The sequence below is a fragment of the Gobius niger genome, assembly GCF_951799975.1.
Source record: "Gobius niger genome assembly, chromosome: 18".
NCBI classification, from domain to species: domain Eukaryota; kingdom Metazoa; phylum Chordata; class Actinopteri; order Gobiiformes; family Gobiidae; genus Gobius; species Gobius niger.
The window spans coordinates 11,823,952-11,846,212 of NC_136869.1; the positions used below are offsets into that span (position 1 = coordinate 11,823,952).

Genomic DNA, 22,261 nt, shown 5'->3' on the forward strand with positions numbered 1-22,261 from the left:
ATCTCTAGTTCGGCATTACCCAGATCTAAAAGCTTCTTGAAAAAAAAATAGCGATGAAAACGGGGATGAAAACACAACAAAACAGTCACATAAAAAGCTCACAAAAACCTGATGAAAACGCAGCAGAAAAGTTACAAAAAGTTCAGAAAAATCTGACTAAAACCTGAACAAAACGCAACAAAAAAAGCCCCTAAAAAGTTCACAAAAACCTGACGAAAATGCGACAAAAAAGTGACAAAAACACGACAAAAAAACTTCAAAAATGGAAAAAAATAGTGATGAAAAAAAGCATTAAGAAACGTCCCGAAAACGCAACAAATAAAGCCACAAAAAAATGACCAAATTGCGATGAAAAGCTGACAAAAACACGACAAAAAAAGTGACGAAAAAGAGACAAAAATGCAACAAAACAGCCACATAAAAAGCTCACAAAAACCTGACGAAAACTTGACAAAAACGCGGCAGAAAAGCTACAAAAAGTTCAGAAAAATCGGAATAAATCCTGACGACAACACAAAACACGAAACACGAAAACGCACAAAAAAAGTGACAAAATTGCGATGAAAAACTGACAAAAACACGACAAAAAATGTGAGAAAAATGCAGCGACAATGCGACAAAAAAAGTTACAAACAGTTTTGCTGGTCTTAGCGTTTAAATGAGGCGTTACACTGGCCAAGCTCTCCATTCGAGAAGGTTAAAAATCAACAATAATCTATGAGAAAATACATTGAAAACACAGGTTCAATCATTATTTAGGTCGCAGCTCATCTTCACTGAGCTGATTCGTCCTTGAGAGTCCAGAGCATTACGTCTTTTCCTAAACAGAACCCAAATGAAACAGATGAGCACGATCTTACCAGAGATCGCCTGATTTCTCCGGTAACATGTGGCGCATCTGCTCGCAATAACTCCCCCCAACTAACAACAGTTATTTACGCGCACAACAGGGACACTGCCTGTTTCACGGACCATCGGTGAAGTTTGGCCCCGGGGCGAAAGTGTTTACAAGCCCGTTCTCACAAGAGGGTTATAGCTTCAATGTGACACATGATTACTGCGCATTAAGACCTTGTAAAGAGCCACTTCCTGGATACACCGACAAATGGTTCCCATACTATGAACTCCTGTGACCTGTAATGTAATTATGAACCCGTTGACTGAAAGGGCCTCAGACATTTGCCAATTCCTACATTCATTATTGAGTGCGTCTGGGGTTACTGGGCTTTCTCTCGAGTGTTATTTCTTTCATAGTATATTTGCAGTAATTAATAAGCACTAGTTAGGCCCATAGATATCTGACTCCAACTTTGACTCTTCCAGTGTTGCTTCTTTGTCAGTTTAAATTTGCTTTATCGCTATACAGTTTGACCACACAGAGCAGTCTCTCAATTACCTTGGTTTTACGTAACACAATGAATGGCTTCTTTTCCCATTCATTTGCCGCAGACACAGTGATCAGTGGAGCCACGTGGGGTTTTCTTTCACAGAGACACAGCGGTCACATGGATCGCGTTAAACCAGACTGAAACCTCGTCTTCAAGTGGGCCGGCTGCAGACTGCAAAAGGGCCCTTACAGCTTTCCGTTCCCGTCTGTAATCAGCGAATGATTTACTGTGAGGGACACAATTAGCTCCCTGCTGGGACAGAAAATCACTGACCAAAGGCCTTTTCTGATGCGGGGAGACAGGTTCATAACACCGGTGTTAGCTTTGCGAAGGAGGAAAGTTTTTGTCTAGAGTTGATTGAAACGTGTGGTGGTGATGTAATAGTAAAATAGCACCTTCGAAGTTTGAACCTTTTATGTTGTTACCTGTGGAAGCCTGGCAGGAACATGCTTCAAACGCTTGTGTTGTCCCAAAACTAATGCTATATATACTGTATGAGCTTATCAGAAGATTCCTAGTTGGTTAGCTTCTGTTCTGAATGAGTGACAGGCAGATTTAACCAATTGCTGGTAAGTGTGAGCTCTCAAAAGAAGCACAGAGGAAACTATAGGATCTGTATATTCTAATTAGCTTCACCATAGTCTATACCAGTGGTTCCCAAAGTGTGGGGCTCGTGGGACACTGAAGTGGGGTTCACAAGATGATTTTTGAGACAATTTGGGACCCCTCCTTATGTAAAGTAATTTGCATTTGTGATGATTTAAAGAAATAAGCCACAGTTTTTCCATACAAAGACATGTTCCTGCCTTAGCTTAGATGAGTTGATGTGTACCTGTCTGGTCTTTGTGCGTGCGCTCAGTCACGCAAAAAAAAGGCTAAGGTGAGTACATATCTCAGTATGGAAAAACGGTGGCCTGTTCCTTTAATATAGAAACTGCAGTTAAGCGTAAGACCTGAGGTGGCAGTAGTGAGTATAAAAAATACAACTTGCATCTAGTCCTTTTAAGCCAAATATCAAAATACAGCATCCAAACCTGCAAAATTAAATCAAAATTGTAAATGTTTTGCAACTTAAATGATCATAAATGCAAATGACTTTATATAAGGGCGGTCAATACACTGGTTCACCCTTCACCTAAACTTAAGATATCCTTTTTTGTCTTTCTCAAAATTCCATGAAGAACTGTTTATGAACCGTTTTGTCTGTAAAAAATCAGGGCATAATTATGGGGTTTAGGTCAAGTTTTTTTTCCTATGATTTAAATGGCATTATAATAGAATCAATAAAACAGTGTGCGATCACAACAACGCAAAGCAGATGCAAAGCGATATATTTCCCCAGAGGCTACAAAATGAGACCTATACGGTGGTGCATCTCAACAGATATGATAGAAATGAATATATTTTATCACTACGCTATATCGTATTGAACTCATAGCGGAGCCTGACCCACTTTGAGTAGATGCGTTTCTCCTGTACTCGCCTGGTTTCGCTGTGTGTAGGTGGTCAAAGGCAGCTCCAAAGCAACACACTCCATCTTTTTAAATAGGCCGAGTTACATCATACAGTAATGAATGTTTACTTGCTATATCGCCTTCAACAAAACTAAAACCTTTGTAGCCTTGTAATAATTTCACTCTTCTTGTAATAAAGTGGAGCTGTATGAGTGAGTCACAGAGAGGGCAATGCTAATAAAATTCTGGCTTGTCTAGGTGACCAGGGCTGACCTGATGCACCTTTTGGGACACCCTGCCGCCTACAACTTGACAGTCATTAGTCATAGCCACGGTCTCTAACCCACAAAATATATACTATACAGCCATAGTAACTCCAGCACAAACCCACACATGTCACTGGACTAGGACTCCGTCTACTCCCGTAAATTCCTCCGTTTGCTTAACTCCCCCCAGCCTTTAACATGGCTTACCAAACCGTGACCAAAACTGTCTTCGGCTTCTCATTCCCTGCAACACTTTATGCATGCCATCCCCGTCTCCTCTGTGGCCCCATTAGGACCAAATGTCAGAAAAATGTCACCCAAAAATGTCACAGTGTGATCGTACATACTTATCAGAGCCCGGCCTTTCAACGAGAAAATCTTTGGTATTTCTACAGCAGGCGAAAAGGAGGCTGCAGATGAACATTTTTGCTATACACAACCATTCCAACACAAAAATGTTGATCACAATGAAACTCACGAGCTTTTGCATACTTTAAAGCTCCCATGCGTTTTTGTTTCATGCTGTGTTGGCAAAAAATAGTGTAAATCTCAGTGAAATGGTAGAATTCACAGATTGTAAGACATTTTGGCTTTGATTACGACATCCAATAATGAGATAATGATAATTAGGGGCTGCACGATATATCGCAAAAATATTGTAGGCGATGCAATATCCGTATCACAAGAAGCCACAATATATCGCAACATCACGAAAGTCCTCATCTGACTGAAAGCGTTTTTTGCAAACTCAGCCAGCAACAAACAATGCATTGAACTTACAAATGTGTCCTTATTTAGTTCAATTTTAGTCTTACTTACAATTTGTGTTTCATTAAAATGGACCATATCGTGTTGAAATGGTTTAGGGAAATATCGCAATATCGTTATCGTGATATTGCACAGCCGTATCGCGTATCGCAAGTTACTTCAAAATCATTCGGCCCTAATGATAATCTTGTGATTATTGTGCTGCCCTACTTTTTTACCCATCATTCTTTCGTCATCATTCTCTTGCAGCTCAGAAATGAGCTCATACTTTACTCATGATTACCTGAGCCACCTGAACTCTCCTGTATGTGTAGAGTGGATTACTTCTGGCTAAGATTGTGTATATCAATAAAATGGTATAATCCTTGGAATTATCTTAAAAAGACCTGAGGAAAAAACTGATTAAAAAAAAAACAACGTCCAGAAACATGACCTCAATAATTATTCCTACAGACCTAGTTATGCTAATTGGCGGGAACAAAATCACAGATAGAAATTTGCCAAAACATGTGCGGGCATTCCCACGTGTCGCGAGGCTGTCACATGTCAGGCGGGTGTGGGAGGAGAGAGCGGGGCCCTGCCAATGATCCCCATAACAACACGATTACAAGTAATAAATGTGAATATGGGGGGGGGTGTCGACATCTGAGTCATTTAGGATGTTGAGTTTTCATGCGGTGAGGGAGGAACAGATTGACATTTGACACTGGCACTGAAAGAATATCACCATTTTGGTCGACATAAAACCTCACACATCCTTTATCATAGTGTTGATATGGAAAGGAAAGGCAGTCAGGATCGAGAGACTTTTGTAAAGAATCTTTCACTTTTTGTTGCGAGCTCGTCGTCGGCCTGGTGATGAATGCACTTTGAGCGTAGAACTTCGCAGAAAACTGGATTATGGGCTTTAAAAAATGTGATGGACGGTTTTGTGTTCCCTCTACGACACAATAAAGTCCAGGAAACACAAATCGGAGCGCATCAGCAGAAGAGGAAACGACCGCAGTGAAAGAGAATATTCACAACAGCGTCAATCTTTTTTTTTGAGAACGACATGGTTAGAAGTGCCTTAATCGATTCCCTGTGATTGGTTAAAGCTTGCCCTCATTGACTCATAACATGGCGAGGGTTGACCAATAGGAGGAAAACGTATACGTGTCTTTGTATGACCTGCGGAATCATGATATGACAATCTCGAAATCGGTAGATCATGGTTTGACTTTATATCGTCATAAATTCCCTCTCCGTCTCCATCCAGCACGAGCCACGTGACGTCAGGACCAAATGTGTTTGCGTCGGTGAAGCCGTGTGCTGCTCACGGTGCATATGCCGTGAGAAAAACGAGGCCGGAGCAGCACATAAATATAAATATGGTCGTAAATACACCTGCAAGCAGCGCTCCCAAGGTGAGCTCATACATACAAACCGGAGGAGACGATGATCTATTTCTGTTTTTCAGCCGAGAATAAGCGCCCACAAATGCAGGGCTGGTTTTACATTGCTGTGCCGGTGTTTTGCACCTTTTACAGACTGAGTTCGATTTTTTTGTTTTTTTTGTTTCATCCAAGGTAGCACCAGTTCACTGTCCAAGGTGCATCCAACCAAAGTGCAGACATATAGAAAACAGTTCTGGGAGAGTGTTCTGAGAGTGCCACGCCATCCGATTCATTTGTCCGAAAATAGCGAAACAAAAGTATTTTCTGTTTGGTGACGCACTGCACAGTGGTCGGCATCGAAGTGCATTGGCCAGAAGGGTAAAAACAACTTGAGCGCCCAACGTCAACACAGCGGAGAGCAAGACACACACAAGAAACCGCAAGAATAACAAAATGAGAACCCACAACCCTGTCCATTGCATTCGAACACACAGAGGGTAAGTAAGTGAAGCATTGCAAAGTCTAAAAGTTCTTAACATAAATCGGCACACACAAAAGAAATGTAATAATAATAATGCATTTTTTTGGTGAAGACAACCAGCTTCCTGAGAAAAGAGTTTCAAAAATGTCGAAGAAACCGTGAGCCCCAGCCAGCTATCAAAACAGTTTACACTCCCTCTTGAGAAAACCCATAGAAATAGTGGTAACACGAGCTGCAGCAGGAATGAGGCTCGGGTCATTCCCCTCACAGTGACACCTGCTCCAAGATGTTTGCACTCGACCACAATAGCCTGATAACTAATACGTACACTATACTCCAAAGACAAGTCAACACTGAATTAATGAGCATTCGGACATAACTTTGATGCTTAACATTTAAGGTACTTGAAGGACATTTTTTCTCATTGAACTTGTTCAAAATTGTGTATGCCAGAACACCAAATTGCTTGCTACCATATGCGGAAAATGCATTTGTTAATATTACTAAAAGGTTGACTGATTGCCTATGTGCAGATTAGTCAAAGATATGATCAACAACAGGGAAGAACTAGGTATAGAAATAGATAAAGGTTCACTGAAAGGATGGCGTTTGTTGTGTTGTGGATTACCTCTGAGTCTGACTAACTTGTCGTGTGTGTCTCCGGAGTATAGTGTCGTCATGATTTGTATCCTTACGGTGACTCAGAACGGAGTACTGCACCTGAGGCCTGCAGACACAGCAGCAGCAGGAGCCAAGACAACGAGGCAAGTCTCTATGGGAAATCGTGTGCTTAGCAAGTCAACATCCACAATCACCCAACACAAAAGACCTAATACCTCACAGTACAACAGACTGATAACACCAAGCACAACATCAGGACAGAAGGTTTTACTGCAATACTTGGCGTGCACATGAGCAACACAACAAAAAGCTGAACAGATACAACTGAAATCCTGCCATCTGTGATCATTGCGAAAGACAAAATCGAACCTGCGCTGTCTGAACCAATGTTTACTCAACTCAAACACAAGTCCGGGCTTTGTTTTGACACATCAAGTCAGGACTGACTCGGAAACACGTCCAGTGATCTGATCTGAATCATTCATTCACAAATTTGTGTCAGCCAAATGCAGTTAGTGGCTGTCATTTAGTCCAAAAAAAACAAAGGAACAGGACACCAAGCCTTGCATGGATGTACTGTATGTAAGGACGGCATTACTTTCTGGAGTTGTCAATCGTAGAAAAATGTATCGACTAGAAGTTATGGATACAGCGGTTGGCATGGTATCGAATCTCAGGTCAACAGCATTAAATTTATCTTTTGCTCGGGATTGTTTTACATTAATTTACGTCTTGTTTCGGCTAATATTAATCTATAGACATTGTTGCCTTGACCGATGACAGAACTTGATATTTATTTGTGATATTTGATCCAAACTCTATAGATCACGTATCGAGTGGTTCTGCATAGTCTGTCCATTGTGGTCCAAGGCAACTGGTAACTTGTAAATTTCCCACTTCCCACTTGGAAAAATGCCTCGGAAGGCCGCTCGAAGTGGTAATTACAACTTGTAAACTCGGAAACCTCAAGACTACTACGAGTTCGAGATGACGACACTAATGGCGGCCCCCAGTGGAGGAGTGCCGCTACTGTTAAAACTGTGACTTTCGGTAATTATATCTGGTTTGGAGAAACCTTCATATGGTTAGCGTCGTTTGAGCTAACTGTTGTAGCATTAGCCGTTTTGCTTACAATTTTCAAGTTGGCTGGAACGCACCACAATATGAAGCCTCTGTAGATCAACATGGTATAGAAGGATGAGAAGCTTTAGCATCAATCCAATCAGGCAAATACAAGGGAGTCAACAGTTCAGGGAGATCGTCGGGCTTTACGGCTACAGTGTCGTTTTACATGAGGGACTCAAAGCTTTAAAGCGCACAGAGATTAGCACCGGCGGATTGACTGTCGGGAGAATAATGTGGTTAAACACAACAGTTCTGAGGGAAATCTTATTTATTCAACACAGCCTTTCACTTTGTGTCAAAAACAGACAGGGGAAAAAAGCATTAGGAAACAATTATCATCCTGTTTTTTTTAATTACCTGAAGTTCTAAAAATACAATAACACTCTGATTGCATTGCCGACCCGTGACTCTCTTTGCGCAGAAGAGTTTAAAACACCATTACCGCTGGTTACATCACATTTCTCTCCCTCATCTAAAATCAATATGGACAGAAACAGAAAATAAAAGCCGCACAACAATAAATGACATTAAGCCGAGGCGGTGCTATTGTTAACGGCAAACTCTTAATTTACAGAGAAAACGACTTCTTCAATTGGATAAGCAAAAGCTAAAGAGCTCTGAGAGATATTCAGCGGTGAGCGGCAGACGCCAGAGCAGCTGTACACAGGTTGAGGTGTTGAAATGTCAAATTCATTACTGTTTTATCACAGGGAGACAGGAGGGGCTTTGTGTGAAGTACAAGGGAAAAAAAAAAAACAGGCGGATTCAGGCTGGTGACTGACAGCTGTATAAGTCAAGCCAGAAGTGGGCAATAAATCCTGCAGTGTGAAGTTTTCTATAACAAAAAGTGAAATGACAAGGCAGCTCAAGCTCAGTTCTGCATTTAGACAAAGTTAAGACATCACAATACTTCATTCATCGGGCTCACATTGTGAAAGAGCAGTTCGGGAAGCATGAGACATAGTCCAGATCTTAACCCCATAGAGAACCTTTGGGATGTGCTGGAGAAGGCTTTGGCATTGGTCACATGCCCCCATCAGCAATACAAGATCTTGGTGAAACATTAATGCAACAATGGGTAGAAGTAAATCTTTTGACACTGCAGAAGCCTATTTAAACAGCTGGGATCAAAGCTTAAGGTCAAATGTTGTGATGACCTTTTACAAAGGTGTTAAGAGCAAATTATCTTATAGACATCTGCCTAAAAAAACTGACCAAACTAAACTAGTCTGTCGTAGAAAAAGGTTAAATCATCAATTGGGTTTGGTAAAGTTGAGGACGTTTCGCCTCTCATCACAGAAGCTTCTTCAAGCTCTTCAGGTCATAAAAGACACAATTACCCAAACTCGAGGGGACTAAAAAGGCCCAGGCTCAGGTTCAAGTAGTTTACAGTATCACTCAACTAGCAGGTCTTTGTTCTGCTCTGCTGCTGAGTCAAACTAGTCAAACTAGTCTAAATCAACCTCTTCACCCCCGCTTTAGCTCAGTGCATTTTCTCCAGTTTGGCTTCACCCAATTCTAAAAGCTTCTGGACCGGAGAGTCACATTTTTGCTGCTTTTTTGTTGAGTTCTCGTCAAATTTTTGTCGCACTTTCATCAGTTCATTTTGTGACGTTTTTCAGGAAGTTTTCAATATGGGTAAAGCCAAACTGGAGAAAATGTGCTCGGTTCAGGTGAGGGTTAAGAGGTTCATGGCCTGTTGTTGTTTGGGTTTATTTTGCAGAATCTCTTGGGGAAACATTTTCTCTGTGGCTCTCTTTTGCCAATTGTATCCCTGATCTTGGACAAGGTGCTCCCTGGCGCGAAAAGTTTTGAGACCCACCGCACCATAGTAACAAAACATGCTCCTCTATTGTGCAGCCCATTTGCCTCTCCATTGCGAACCTTATGTGGCGTGTGCTGCAGACACCATCACTCACGATAATAACAGCTCCACGGACAGAGACAGACTGAGGGACATTAGTCATTCCGTGATTGGCCATTATCTTGTCAGTATTTCTCTTTCATTCTCAAAGCTTTTCATACACAGCGTCCACACGCGCCGCCACCATTCTTTCAGCTAACAATCCCTTCGCTTAGTCCAAGTCGTGGGCATCATTTTGGGCAATTTGATCCCCGTCCTTGTGAACTTTTATCGGCCGCCGCGAAAGACATGGAGAGAATGCCACTCGATGAACATGTCTTTTTTTTTTTTTTGCGGTAGCTTTTAACAGATGCCGATGTTGAAAAGCCCCTGACAATGATGACAGTTTAATGAGCGCTCATAAACGGTTTGTGTAACAGCGAAACTCAGGAGACGCGCGGTCAGTCAAATTGACACTCGGGCTTCAAAAGGGAAATGTTATTTTTCTGCCGAGAGATTGACTTGGCTTTTAAAAAAAAAAAAATCCAACTTGCATCATGAGATCAATGGAGAAGCCAAAGCATGAAGAAGTACGGTATGTTTTTGGTAGTTATTGTAACCAGATTCTTCAAGAGCACAGCTGTAAAATATTAGAAACAGGTGATGTGCATGAATGAAAACTGCTACGCTATGACATGCAGACTATGGTCTACAAGAGGCACATGCAGCCTCTGCTGTTGAGGATCTATGAGTTTGTAAAGTCCCAGTTTAGTCCTGGATTTAGACAACCTTAAGATCTGAAGCCAATCCCTGTTGAGCCCAGGTTTAGCACGATTTAGCACGAGTCTAAACCTGGGATTAGTCCTCACATTCACAGATATACATAGGCAAATAACTGAGGTTGTTAGTGGCTGTTTACAGACAAGAAAGACAGGCATAATTAATAGCTCTTTGGATCCAAAAGCCTTGCCCTGACACAATACACAAAGGAAAAGCGCTTTGCCACAAATCTCATTTTCACTTGCTAACTCCTGCTGAGGTTTGCTCTACCCTAGCAACAACTATCAGCAGTAAACAGGTTATATCTTGGAGGATGATAAGAAGTTAGTTGTAGTCAATGCATGGAGAGGTATTCATGGGTATTTTTGTAAGTTCTTTTGTTCCTTTCTTGTGCCTTTGCATCTCCGTTCTACATGTGTAACTTGTAGCATCTGGACTAAATCTGCTGGCTGCCTCCCCAAAGCGAGCAGAAACAGGAGCCAAACGTGCAAGTCGGGAGGGATGTGTGGATGTGTGGAAGCCCCGGACATGAACAGAGGTTGTTGACAAGCTCTTTGTGTGTAATGCAATATATAATGTGTGAGGAAGAGGTGGCTGAGAGCGGTGACACTTTCGGTACAGTGGTGTTTTTTTGTGTGCAACTTTTGTCTAAACGGAGGTGGTCTGCTCCGGATGGAAGTCGGGTGTTAAGTGGGATGATGTGGTTTAAAAAAAAAAAAAAAAAAAACTCACACTTTTCCTGAGGGAGGAAAAGGCATGGCTTTAATACAGTACGAGCGAATGTGGAGGAAGGAGAGCACATTGATTCTTTGCTTAAAGGGCGATTGAGTTAAAGCTTAAAGTGTTGCAGTGGAATCCATTTGATACCGAGCCAGGATAAAAGACACCTTTGTTGGTTGTTTTATTGATGCCAGTGGACACATAAGAACTCCATTGTGCAAATTGGCCAAGTAATGCTGCTCGAGATACCTTATGAGACAAACTTGCATGAAGCTATATGTGTTGCTGCTTTGTTTTTAAGATTGTCAAAAAGATGTAGTAGGTGTCTGTGATGTTGCTTTGTTTAACGTGAGATTTGCTGCTGAAATCGAAATGGGTTTACTGTAAGTTTGAAGTGTTTTTTTGTTTTGTTTTTTTTTAAGTTGAGAAAATACGAGGCGTAATCTCTCCAAGAGTCGAACAACAACAAAGAAAAACAATGACTCGGACATGCGTAAAGTCCGTGTTATTAAAATGAAGCCCGGATACATAAGCCGGGCAGATCGCGCGTGCTGCTCAGAGACATGTCAACAAATAACGGCGCTCTCACCTCCACACTGAACGGCTGCTCCTCTCCATTGACGGCGCATAAAATCCACAGCAACAACTGCAAGCATAACGTCCCCATAGAGAAACTCTTTAGACATCTCCTGCTGCGCGCCGCCAGTAACACCATAGTGAAGTCCGCCGTGATACTGTCTGCGCACAGCGGTTTGTTTACAAAGTCGATACAAAAAAAAGAGAGAGAGACTACAGCGGGTTAAATCCTACACTTGTAGCGGCAACATTTCTTCTCTCTTGGTTGGGATGGGAGCGGGGCGAAAGAGCAGCACGTCGAGCGCCCGCTGCCGCTGATGGGTGCGCGCTCGTATGTCGCGAGACGGAGGAGACGGAGCGTTGTCCCCCGGGGAAATCCGAGCTGATAACGCCGGTCAGCAGCCTCTCAATCCCCGCGGTTCCCCCGGGTCGGTGCTCCGGTGTGAGGACGCGTCCAGCCTGGTTTCTTCTCCTCGGCGCGGCATAGCTGCCCGTTTTCAATCGAATTTCCCATCGAGTGCGCATGCGCTCTGGTCCCGGGCTCCCCATCCCACTCCTCATCCAAATTCCCTGCCTATAAAAAACACTGCTCAGACTTGACCGTTTGCTCTGGCGGTTGTTTCCTGAGCGCGGCGTTATTGTGGGTGTCTCTCAAGTGGCACCGTCTGTAACAAGATCGGCTCTGTCAAACCCTGGCCTGTCCATATTGGGAGCTTTAAAAGGATTTATGCACAATAAATAAATAATTGATTGCATATAAGCTACTTAGGAATGTTATAGCCACATGCATTGGCTTACACCCAGCCCCGGGCACAATAGGATGGATATTAATGCTCTTCGTTGTTCCTCTTTTCTCCTTTATAGAGACGCTCCTGTGCTCTTGTATCCCTATAGATCTATTTGATTTCATGCTGGAGTTAATTAGTGCGCCATGGCCACAAGAGGGCGATGACAGTGCCACAGCAAGTGATGTAACTCAGTAATCCAAGCTGCTCAGAAGTGTGTGTGCTGTATTTCCAGTATATGTGACGATGCTCTCACAGCTGTCATCTTTGTATTTACCGCACACTCCGTGACCTGCCTTTATTATACAAGCAATAAAACCTGCAGTCCCGATCCCACTCCTTATCTAATCATGACATGAGATAAGAAAGTGTTGTTTTTTCAAAAGGAGGGCACTGATCTCACCTCGTTTTTCACCAGAATGATGTGTCATCCTACAAGACAGATATTGGTTAAATCCAAGGTGGTCCTGGGTAATCTAAACCAGTGGTTCCCAACCTTTTTTGTCTTGTGGACCCCTTGGACCTTTCAGTGGTCTGTGTTCCCCTGCCTCAAGGGTCTTGCAGTTTATTACTTAAAAGCGCCATTTGTAAGTAAAAGAGACATGGTTTAAATTAACATTACAATTCTTTCCAAACTACACATATCACTGCAATGTATAGCTTTTCCTATCAAAATAACGTTCAGTTTCCCCCCTTTTAATTAAATCTGAAATAGTTTTGATCTAAACCGTTCTAGCTGTGGCACTGAAACATGGGATAATGTTTTAGCTTTTATTTTCCATCTTTAGATAATCTTTCTTTGAACCAGCGTAGATGGGTTAATCTGAGGCTGTGAAGAATCAGCTCTGTTATCATACAAAGTCTGTGAATGATAAAATGCTGCATCTTTTTACTTAGACACAACAATATCTTGAAATGAGACCAAAAAGTCAAAAGCTAGAAAAAAAATATTCTTGTCCAATTGGCGATATTTGCTCAAAATCAGCACAAATCCCAATATTTGAAGCATTTGATCTCATGGCATGGCATTGGCTACACATCTCAAACTCGCGACAATCGTACCTTTTCCCTAATCCTTCCAGTTAATAGCAAATGGTCAGACGTAATGAAGCAGATCAATGATTTTCCACTTAGTCCGACACCGAGGGGAGGGGAGCGGGAGAGCCGGTGTGTCTCTGCAGAGTTGGCTGAGCCGCGCCATTAGACCAGTGATGAGGTTTAACTTTGCACACAGCCCACCGGCCTCTCTCAGGACCACAACATTTGAGAAGAAAGTCGGTTTGGAAGTTTTATTCCGGCACATTGTTTAAGTCCAAAATGGAAATGTCATATGGTTAAACACCATGACATGTGACCGCCGAACACTTTACAGAATAGATCTGTAAAAAGGCAGGAGGCCTATCAGGGGCCGACTGAGACTGAAAAACGGCCCTGGACTCTGACCAGCCTGGCCCAAATTAGCGTAAATGCCAATCATGGTTTCACTGCTTTAACGCCACGACGCTATAGGGGCTGACATTGTCCACCATATTGCTGCAGCATCTGCGGCAAAACAAGCTAGTTTTCTATTAGTTAGCATTGCGCTTTCCACATGTTTTAAGCAACTGTAAAGCCTGGTTTCAATTTTTTTGGAACTTGCTACACCTATACCATGGAGATCCGCCATCTTTGCAGCTGTTAGCATACATATCCAGTGACTAACATTAGCTAAAAACAGTATAAAAAGTTGGGGGGAAAAGCCGTGGAACAACAACCATTAGCTGCTGAGTTACTGCTGGTAAATACATCTAACTCACTGTGGTGTCCAAGTGTTTTAACGTGAACAATAACTCCAGTATTTTAACTTTTAAGATCTCCATTAGTTTATAATTGCTGCTAATCCCATAATGCTTAGCGATATGATGTCACATTCCCAAACTCTATACTGATGAGGGCCTGGACTTAGATTGACAGGCAGGTTAGCATGAGAGCTAATGGGGCCCGGCTACGACTGAACTACATGCCCCACGAGGGCCGAGTCTACAGTGAAGATCCCGCCCTTATGCCCTTTTGAGGAACATGCTCCGTCACAGCAGGGTAGGAGGAGTCTGTAAATCCGCCATGATTTCCCCCTCGAACGTAGTTATTATGGCAAACATGGAGGAGTGAGGAGACAGAGGCTATTATTTATTATGTCTATGGTAAATGCACATTTCCACAAAGACAAATTTTAACCTCTTACCACCCGCCTTAACCAAGTGCATTTTCTCCAGTTCGGCTTTACCCAAATCTATAAGCTTCTCGACTGGAGAGCAACAGTGTAACGCCTCATTTGAAAGCGATGACTTTTCATCACGTTATCGCCACCGCATTTTGTCATGTTTTTGTTTTTTTGCTTTTTCGTTACCTTTTTGTTGCTCATTCATTGCTTTGTTGTCATGTTTTGCATTTTTTTGGTTGCTTTTCCTGCACATTTTAGTTCCGTTTTCATCCTTGTTTTCGTCGCTATTTTGATGCTTTTCTTTTAAGCTTTCAGATTTGAGTAAAGGTCGGTTACATAGGGCCAGTCCACCGACAAACTCAGATATTGTTTTGACTCTTCTTGTTTCCTTCCAGTCATAAAGAGACAAACGCTTTTAATCAAATAAAGGCTTGTATTTTGCCCTATTTATTGCTTACTCGAGGGATATTAAAGACCATTTTAATAATTATTGATGACCCATTGCCCTGATGTAGCTCGTTTCAAGTCGTAGACAACAAGCTGGCCACACACGCCCCCACAGGACCGCTGTTAATGCAAGTTTTCACTTTTGCTAAATGAGTTTCTTGTTTAACGACCAAAGGGTAAAGAGAGGGCCAGAAATCTCTCCCCAAAATGACTCCAGAGGCACATTAGCATGCTGCGCCCCTCTTATGTAAGTTATTTATCAGCTCCACTAAGCAAAAGGGAAAACACAGTAAGTCATATTGTGGGGTGTATTTTATGGTTCATGGGCATTTTTAGCAGTACGTTGAAATAAAAATACGAATTCACCGACATCTCTCAAAACTCAAAGTCTGCGCGGTGGTTCTTACTCAACGTAACATAGTGTATAGAGTGTGGAATCTTTTATTCATGCCCCGCCACAATTTGAGTTTAGATTTGATTCTGTTGTGACAACTCTTCTATCTGAATGTCTGTGTAAGCTAGTTTTCCTCGCGCTAAAGGGAAGAGTAAGACATACCATTATCTCGTTCCCTCCTAGATCAGTGGTTCCCAACTGATGTGGCGTCAGGAGCCACCATTACCATAGAATGACGAGCCACAACCCAAAACAGAATTGAATTTCTTATACACGATGAAAAATAATGTATTTTCCTTAAAAATCATTCCTAAAAAGCGAGTTATTTCAATCTCTTAAAGAAGCAGGCCACCGTTTTTCCATACTGAGATATGTTCTGAGCTTAGACGAGTTGATGCGTACCTGTCTGGACTTTGTGCGTGCCCATGGAAGAGTGTGGTCACTCCATTTGGAGCTATAGGAATATCCTGGGAGAGGTCAAATGCTAACAACATCTTTGGTCTTTTTGCGTGATTGAGGGCACACAGTTCTTCCATGCTGTGATATGTTCTTACTTGAGCTTAGACAAGTTGATATGTCCCTGTCTGGTCTGTGTGCCCGTGGAAGAGCGTGGTAGCTTCCAACTTCACCTCCGTTTGGAGCTATAGGAATACATTGGGAGAGGCCAAATGCTAACAACATCTTTGGACGTGTTGCGTGACTGAGCGCACGCACAAAGACCAGACAGGTACGTATCAACTCGTCTAAGCTCAGGTAAGAACATATCTCAGTTTGGAAAAATGGTGGCACATTTTTCTCCAGTTCGGCTCTACTCAAAACTAAAAGCTCCTCGAAAAAGGCGTCCAAATAGCTACAGAAACGAGAAGAAAACGCGGATGAAAACAAACAAAAAGCTTCTAAAAAGTGACAAACATTTGATGAAAACGCAAGGAAAAAAATGTGACAAAATCATAACAAAAATGTGACAAAAATGTATAAAAAGAAATTGGATGAAAACGCAATAAATGAGCCCCAAAAAAGTGACAACAACAAGGCTATAACATAAGGAAAAGATCCATTTAAGATCAGTTTTGAAGATCTTCGCTTTCAAATGAGGCGTTACACCGGCCCATTCACCTTCTTCCAGAAGTTCACGTGGGCGTCGCCATGTATTGTGCCCGCCCCTTTTCTCCTATCAGTTAACATGGGACTGAAGAAGTCAAGATAAAATCAGCTACTACATGAAAACAAGGCTTGTTGGTGCAAATGAACAGTGGACAGGTGTCAAGAAGCTTTAAGATTTGGGTAATGCTGAACTGGAGAAAATGTGCTCGGTTAAGGTGGGGGTTAAGAGGTTTCAGGTAGTGCTTTTACATTAAGGAACACACATCTGGGAAAGGTTCACTTTTGGGTCTCGATCCACCAGTTGAGACACACTGTCCTGGTTCAGCATTACTTGTATCTTAACACACTGACAGGCCATTAGTCTAAACCAAACCAGCGGAGTCGTAACTGTCGTCTTTACTTTACTTTGACAATAGTCGTAACCATTTATCAAGCCTTGGGCATGGCACAAACAGTTCACTCTCTTTGCCATTCATTTTCGCTGGATCTCAATCAACAAGTTTCTTTCACCCTCCCCATCTTACTTCCATGACACACGAGCTGGGTCCTTGGCAGAGTCACTTCACATGTAGAGCTTTTATTAATATCAGAAATCCTGGCAGCCATTTTGTCCTGTATTGTGTTTATTTATAAACTCATTGACTCTCCTCATCATGCCTTCCTGTTTCCTGCCTGCAGCCTTGTGCCCGCACCATCTTCTTTCGCTCTGGTTTGCTTAATTATTTCCTCTCCCGCTCCACCATTTTGAATAGCCCTCTTTCTGGCCCTTTCCAAATGGTCCACCCACCACCGTCGCACGGCAATGACAATTTTTTCCCTCAAAGCCGGTCCCCTCCGAACTCATCTTTCGTGTCATCGCTGCCGCATCTGTTTCCCTCAGACCTCCTGGATGCTGGCAATGGACACTCCAAAACCGAGCGTCTGTTTGCAAAGACATTTCAAATGAAAAGGCGGAAGGAAGAAAGAAAGAGAGAGAGAGAGGCCAGGGGAGTGCCATTTGGAAAATTTGCTCCAGATTGTTAGTTAGGTTAAAGCTTTTAAGGTTTGTGCGTCATTCTCTTGGAGCACGGTAATAGCTATAAAATTTGTGCAGGACTAGTTTATTTCGATGTAGGAGAGATGTCTTTTTCTCTAAATGTTGACATCACTGTTTGGGTGGCTCAAGACTCACTGCTGTCAGGGGAGGAACAATGGAAAGCCACATCAATAACCGGAGGCTGTGTTTGTAACATGGAGACCCAAACCTTTTTTTCATGTCTTGAAAATGTCTTGGGTTTACTTGTTTTGGCTTGTAGCAATTCCAGTTACAAGGAAAGTCAAAATGAAGGGCAATAAGATTTACATTTTTTGCAAAAGCCGATAATTAGCTTTTTCTTGTGGATGGTGAAAGTAAACACGGGGCTCCAAGACTGTTATTTTGCACTGACGCACCCAAGTTCTTCATTTAGGTGTACCCAAACCTCTTAAAGGAACAGGACACCGTTTTTCCACACTGAGATATGTTCTTACCTGAGCTTAGACGAGTTGATTCATACCTGTCTGGCCTTTGTGCCCGTGGAAGAGCGTGGTAGCGTCCAACTTCACCCCCGTTTGGAGCCATAGGAATACATTGGGAGAGGCCAAATGCTAAGAACATCTTTGGTCGTTTTGCGTGACAAAGACCAGACAGGTACGCATTAACTCGTCAAAGCTCAGGTAAGAACATATCTCAGTATGGAAAAACGGTGGCCTGTTCCTCTAACCCCGCCGTAACCGAGAGCACTTTCTTAGGCATTACCCAAAAAAGAAAGGATAAAAATAAGGACAAAAAGAGATCAAAATGCAACAAAACAGTCACAAAAAAGTGACGACAACACGGCAAAGACGCCAAGAAAAAGATCCTATTAGATCAGTTTTCTTGGTCTTAGCTTTCAAATGAGGCACCGGCCTTTAGGCTGAAAGAAGCTTTAAGATGTGGACAAAGCCAAACTGGAGGAAATGTCTGGCTCAGCATCCCCCAAAACGGATCTTTTTCCTCCCATCTTTGCCACTTTTTCATAGTTTTTCTCACTTTTTTGTTTTGATTTTTTCACTTTTTAGATCATTTTTGAAGATCTGAGCTTACTCTATACATCTTATTGCGGAAGTTCTCGGGGGCACCGCCATGAATTGTGCCTGCCCCTTTCCTCCTATCAGTTAACATGGGACTGGAGTAGTCAAGATGAAATCAGGTACTACACGAAAACAAAGCCAAAAAAGTGCCCTTTTTCCCCCTTTTTTTCGCCACATTTTCAGATGCTTTTTGTTTGGCTTGTTTTCATTTTCTTCTAATTTCTGTCTTTTTCAAGAAGCTTTTAATGCCAAACTTGAGAAAATGGACTTGGTTAAGACGGGGGTTAAGAGGTTAAAGCAAACCTCTAAATTATCCATCCACAGTCATTTTTGATAAAGGCCGGTCGACCCACTGTTGAGAGAACCACTGCTCTATAATCATACACTTTACGTAATAATAATAAATATCATCCAACAAAGAACTTGATAGACAAAATTAAGGATAGAGGCCTGCATTCAGATGAAAACCTTGTGATGTGGATGAACATAAGGAACGTAACCAGGTTAGTAGAATACAAACAGCATCATTTATTGCCATCATGGGAACAGCCTGGATATTTACATAATAAAGCTTAGCCGTGCAGAACGCCAGTCAAACAACAGATTTCCATGTTCAGAGGTGGAGGAGACTGAAACGTTGTGTGTCAGAAAATATGTGTCCAGCTGTCATGTTTTAACCCAACAGGATTCAAACGCCAAGAAACATACATGTACAACACAACATGTACGACACTCATGACCATAACATAACAAGAACATAGTGTGAGAGACACGTCTCATTCCACACGGCCTTTTGTTCCAGTCGTCATGTAACACTCACACAGACGGGTTGAATAATAATTTACAAGGCTTCTGAGTTGAAAGTAGGACTGAACAATATCGCTGATTTATCGTTTTTGCAATTTTAGGTGATACCACATCGCAAGAAGCTACAACATCTTACAAAATCCACAGAGAAAAACTGTTAAAAATATATTTTTTTGAGTGTGCAAAAGTTCAGTTTTAGTGTATGGGACCTAATTTAGTGTCTTTTTAAAAACTTGTTTTGACACTAATTTGCTGATAAAATAAATTGCTTTCATCTTTTATTTAAATTTAACATAGTGGTGAATAAACGGTTTAGTTTTTTTTTTTATTAATTAATTTATTGGTTTATTTGGTAGGGACAGTACATATTAATGAACATACATGGGCCTCGTGCATGTAAACATGTAAACACACCGGATAGTAGCCTTGGGTAAATTTCCACCGTCCCACAGGGGCACTCTCAAATACACTCTCATTCATCCTGGCCTATTGTACATGTTTTAGTGGTAGGAGAAACCCCACACAGAAAGGCTCCGTCACAAGTGGGAATCGAACCCGGCCCTTCTAGCTGTGAAGCACAAGCGCTAACAGCTGCGCTACAGTGCCTCCCTTATATGTTATTATAGTAAAAAAACAAACAAGATGGAAATTTGTCTTTGGTGTCACCTTTAAGACACATAAAAAACATATCAACATCCAAAACATCATCATGTGGCACCACATTCCTTGTGTTACACGCACCAAATAATTGTGTAGCTTAAAAAAAAGCATGATTAAAAAGACAAAATAATGCTGGCTAATGCCTCATCAGGAGAAATTAAAGAGAAAGAACAGCTTCTCTTACAGATTTTAAGAGTTTTCCGCTTTTACAATGTACAGCTGTTAATTTCATACTGGAATCTTCTAAAAAGTTTGGAATCATACATGATGACCATAATTTCTGACGCTTTTTGGCAACAGTGTGCTGTACGTACTGCTTACACAGCTCTAGCTTTTTTGTGAACTTGGTTTGCACTTGCCACCCAGAAAGACTTAGTGGATCCTGCAGTTCACTGCGCCACACACAAAGCGCTTTGAGAAGATTGCCCTCCCTGATTGGTTATGGCCTCCCTTGAAACCCATAGCCTCTCCTCGGCCCCGAACGTTTCCTCTCCTCCTCAAACGGGGCAAACAGTCTGACCACGCAAACTTCCACTGGGCCAAGAGCTGATACTGATCTGAGCCGTGAGATCGGAAGTAGATCAAAAAGCTGCTGGCATCTCCCTCTCTCTCTCTCTCTCTCTCTCTCTCTCTCTTTCTCTCTACCTCCTCGCTCCTCTTTGCTCGTCCGCGCTCTCTCGCTCCCTTTCGCTCGCCCTCACTGTTGCTCGCTCCAGCCAACAGTTTCCTTTTCAAACTTGTGCCGGAGGGAATAAGCCGGGCTGATGCCATAACAGTGCTGTTAATAACTTCACTGGGAGGAACTTGGAGAGAGAGTGAGAGGGGAATTCACTTCACATCTCCTGCTCTGTAACCGTACTGTAACAATATAACAATGCACTGTGTGGGCAAAAGATGGCTGCAAAATGAACGCTTCTTTCTAACTTTTCAAACTGTATTTTTATAAACTCAAATAACAATGTAGTTCTTGCGCAACATCTTTTATTCGTTCTAACAAAATGAGCTACACTACTTTTTACTGTATCGGTGTCAGAGACAGATTGCACACCATAAACCTGAAAGTTTCTTTCACTTAATTGGCCCCGATTCACTTGTAGAAAATCTGTTTTGTCTAACTCAACCATATAATTGAAGGAGACTTTAATATTGAAACGAATCCAAAGTGTTATGAACTTCAACCAATAAAGATTTACATGCAATGCACATGGATTGGTAAGGTCTAATGTTTTTGGATGGGAAGGTTGTGGCTCACATGTTACAACTCTAACACTCAAGCACCCCAAATGTTGGCAGATCAATTCTCGCAATAGATTTAGCCTTCCGCTGTGGTCTCCTTGTAGTGGGCAAGACATTTCACCAACTCTAAGTATATAATTCGGTGGCCTGAAGTCCAAAAGGTAGCAACAAATGGCACCGAGGTAGACGATAAGAAAATGAGAGTCACCCAAAACAAAGAAAACTGTGTCCGTGTGTTCCCTGTGCATCTTTCCCTGAACCAAACTATCCCCTTGATTGGAGGGGCACATCTCGCTCTGTTGAGTATGAATCCGGTTGATTTGCCAGTGCGCTCCTTTGTGCAGATTAACCCTGCTCTGTCACTGCAGCTGCCCGTCTTCCTCTCCAAACTTCCTGCTGCTGAATAGAGTTCGGATGGTGCAGCGTTAGCCGAGAGCGCGGGGGCCAGGGATGAGCAATGCACTCAGCTCCCTTCTTCTCAGCTCGGGCAATTATGATTGATTATAACTCCCACCAGCATTTCTCACTCAGGCCGCTCACAGCACTAAATTGGTTCGTGGCTTTGGGCCGGGCAGCAGTTCACACTCGGACGTTTTTTGAAAAGAGCGGTGTAGATGGAGGCTTTAACCTAGACCTGTCACATTTAGAATATGCGGTGCAGCTTCATCATTATCCTCCTCTGTGCAGCAGGAGTTACCCGGCTGTAGAGACGTGTTGGTGGAGCGTATTTAGATGTAGAAGCCATGAGGGATAGTACTGTGCGAATGTTCGCACAGGAGATATCAAACATCAGTGGATTTTGTTGAAAGCATTTGTGACGAGGTCGGACTTTAAGCTGAACATTCGCAGCTATGGATCAGTTTCAGAAACACAAAACAAGAAAGTGCTATGATTGTAAAGCAATATAGTGAAATAAAATTGAATGTTTCACCCCATTGTTTGGCTGGGAGAAAAATGTTTGTTGCTGTTATATAAACCCCGCCCACTCTTTTTAGTATGTGCCATGTGATTGGTTCGCTCTGTGGAAGTAAACAAATTCAGTAGCTGTAACACTCTAGTTATATATCACACTTTTTTTTGGGTAGGTATGTGACTTATACTCCGGTGCGACTTATATATCAAAATATATCATTTCACAT

At 42.2% G+C, this 22,261-nt stretch overlaps 1 protein-coding gene across 2 annotated transcripts in view; it reads right to left on the reverse strand.

Moving 5' to 3' along the window:
- The window catches only part of mmp16a (matrix metallopeptidase 16a (membrane-inserted)), a 90,528-nt gene extending 78,605 nt beyond the window's left edge, over window positions 1-11,923 (reverse strand). For both annotated transcript variants that reach the window (XM_079576023.1, XM_079576022.1), the window contains exon 1: window positions 11,412-11,923. In XM_079576023.1, the coding sequence (XP_079432149.1) occupies window positions 11,412-11,537 (126 nt within the window). In that variant the 5' untranslated portion in view covers window positions 11,538-11,923. The remainder of the gene's footprint in view (window positions 1-11,411) is intronic.
- Between the last annotated feature and the right edge of the window lie 10,338 nt (window positions 11,924-22,261).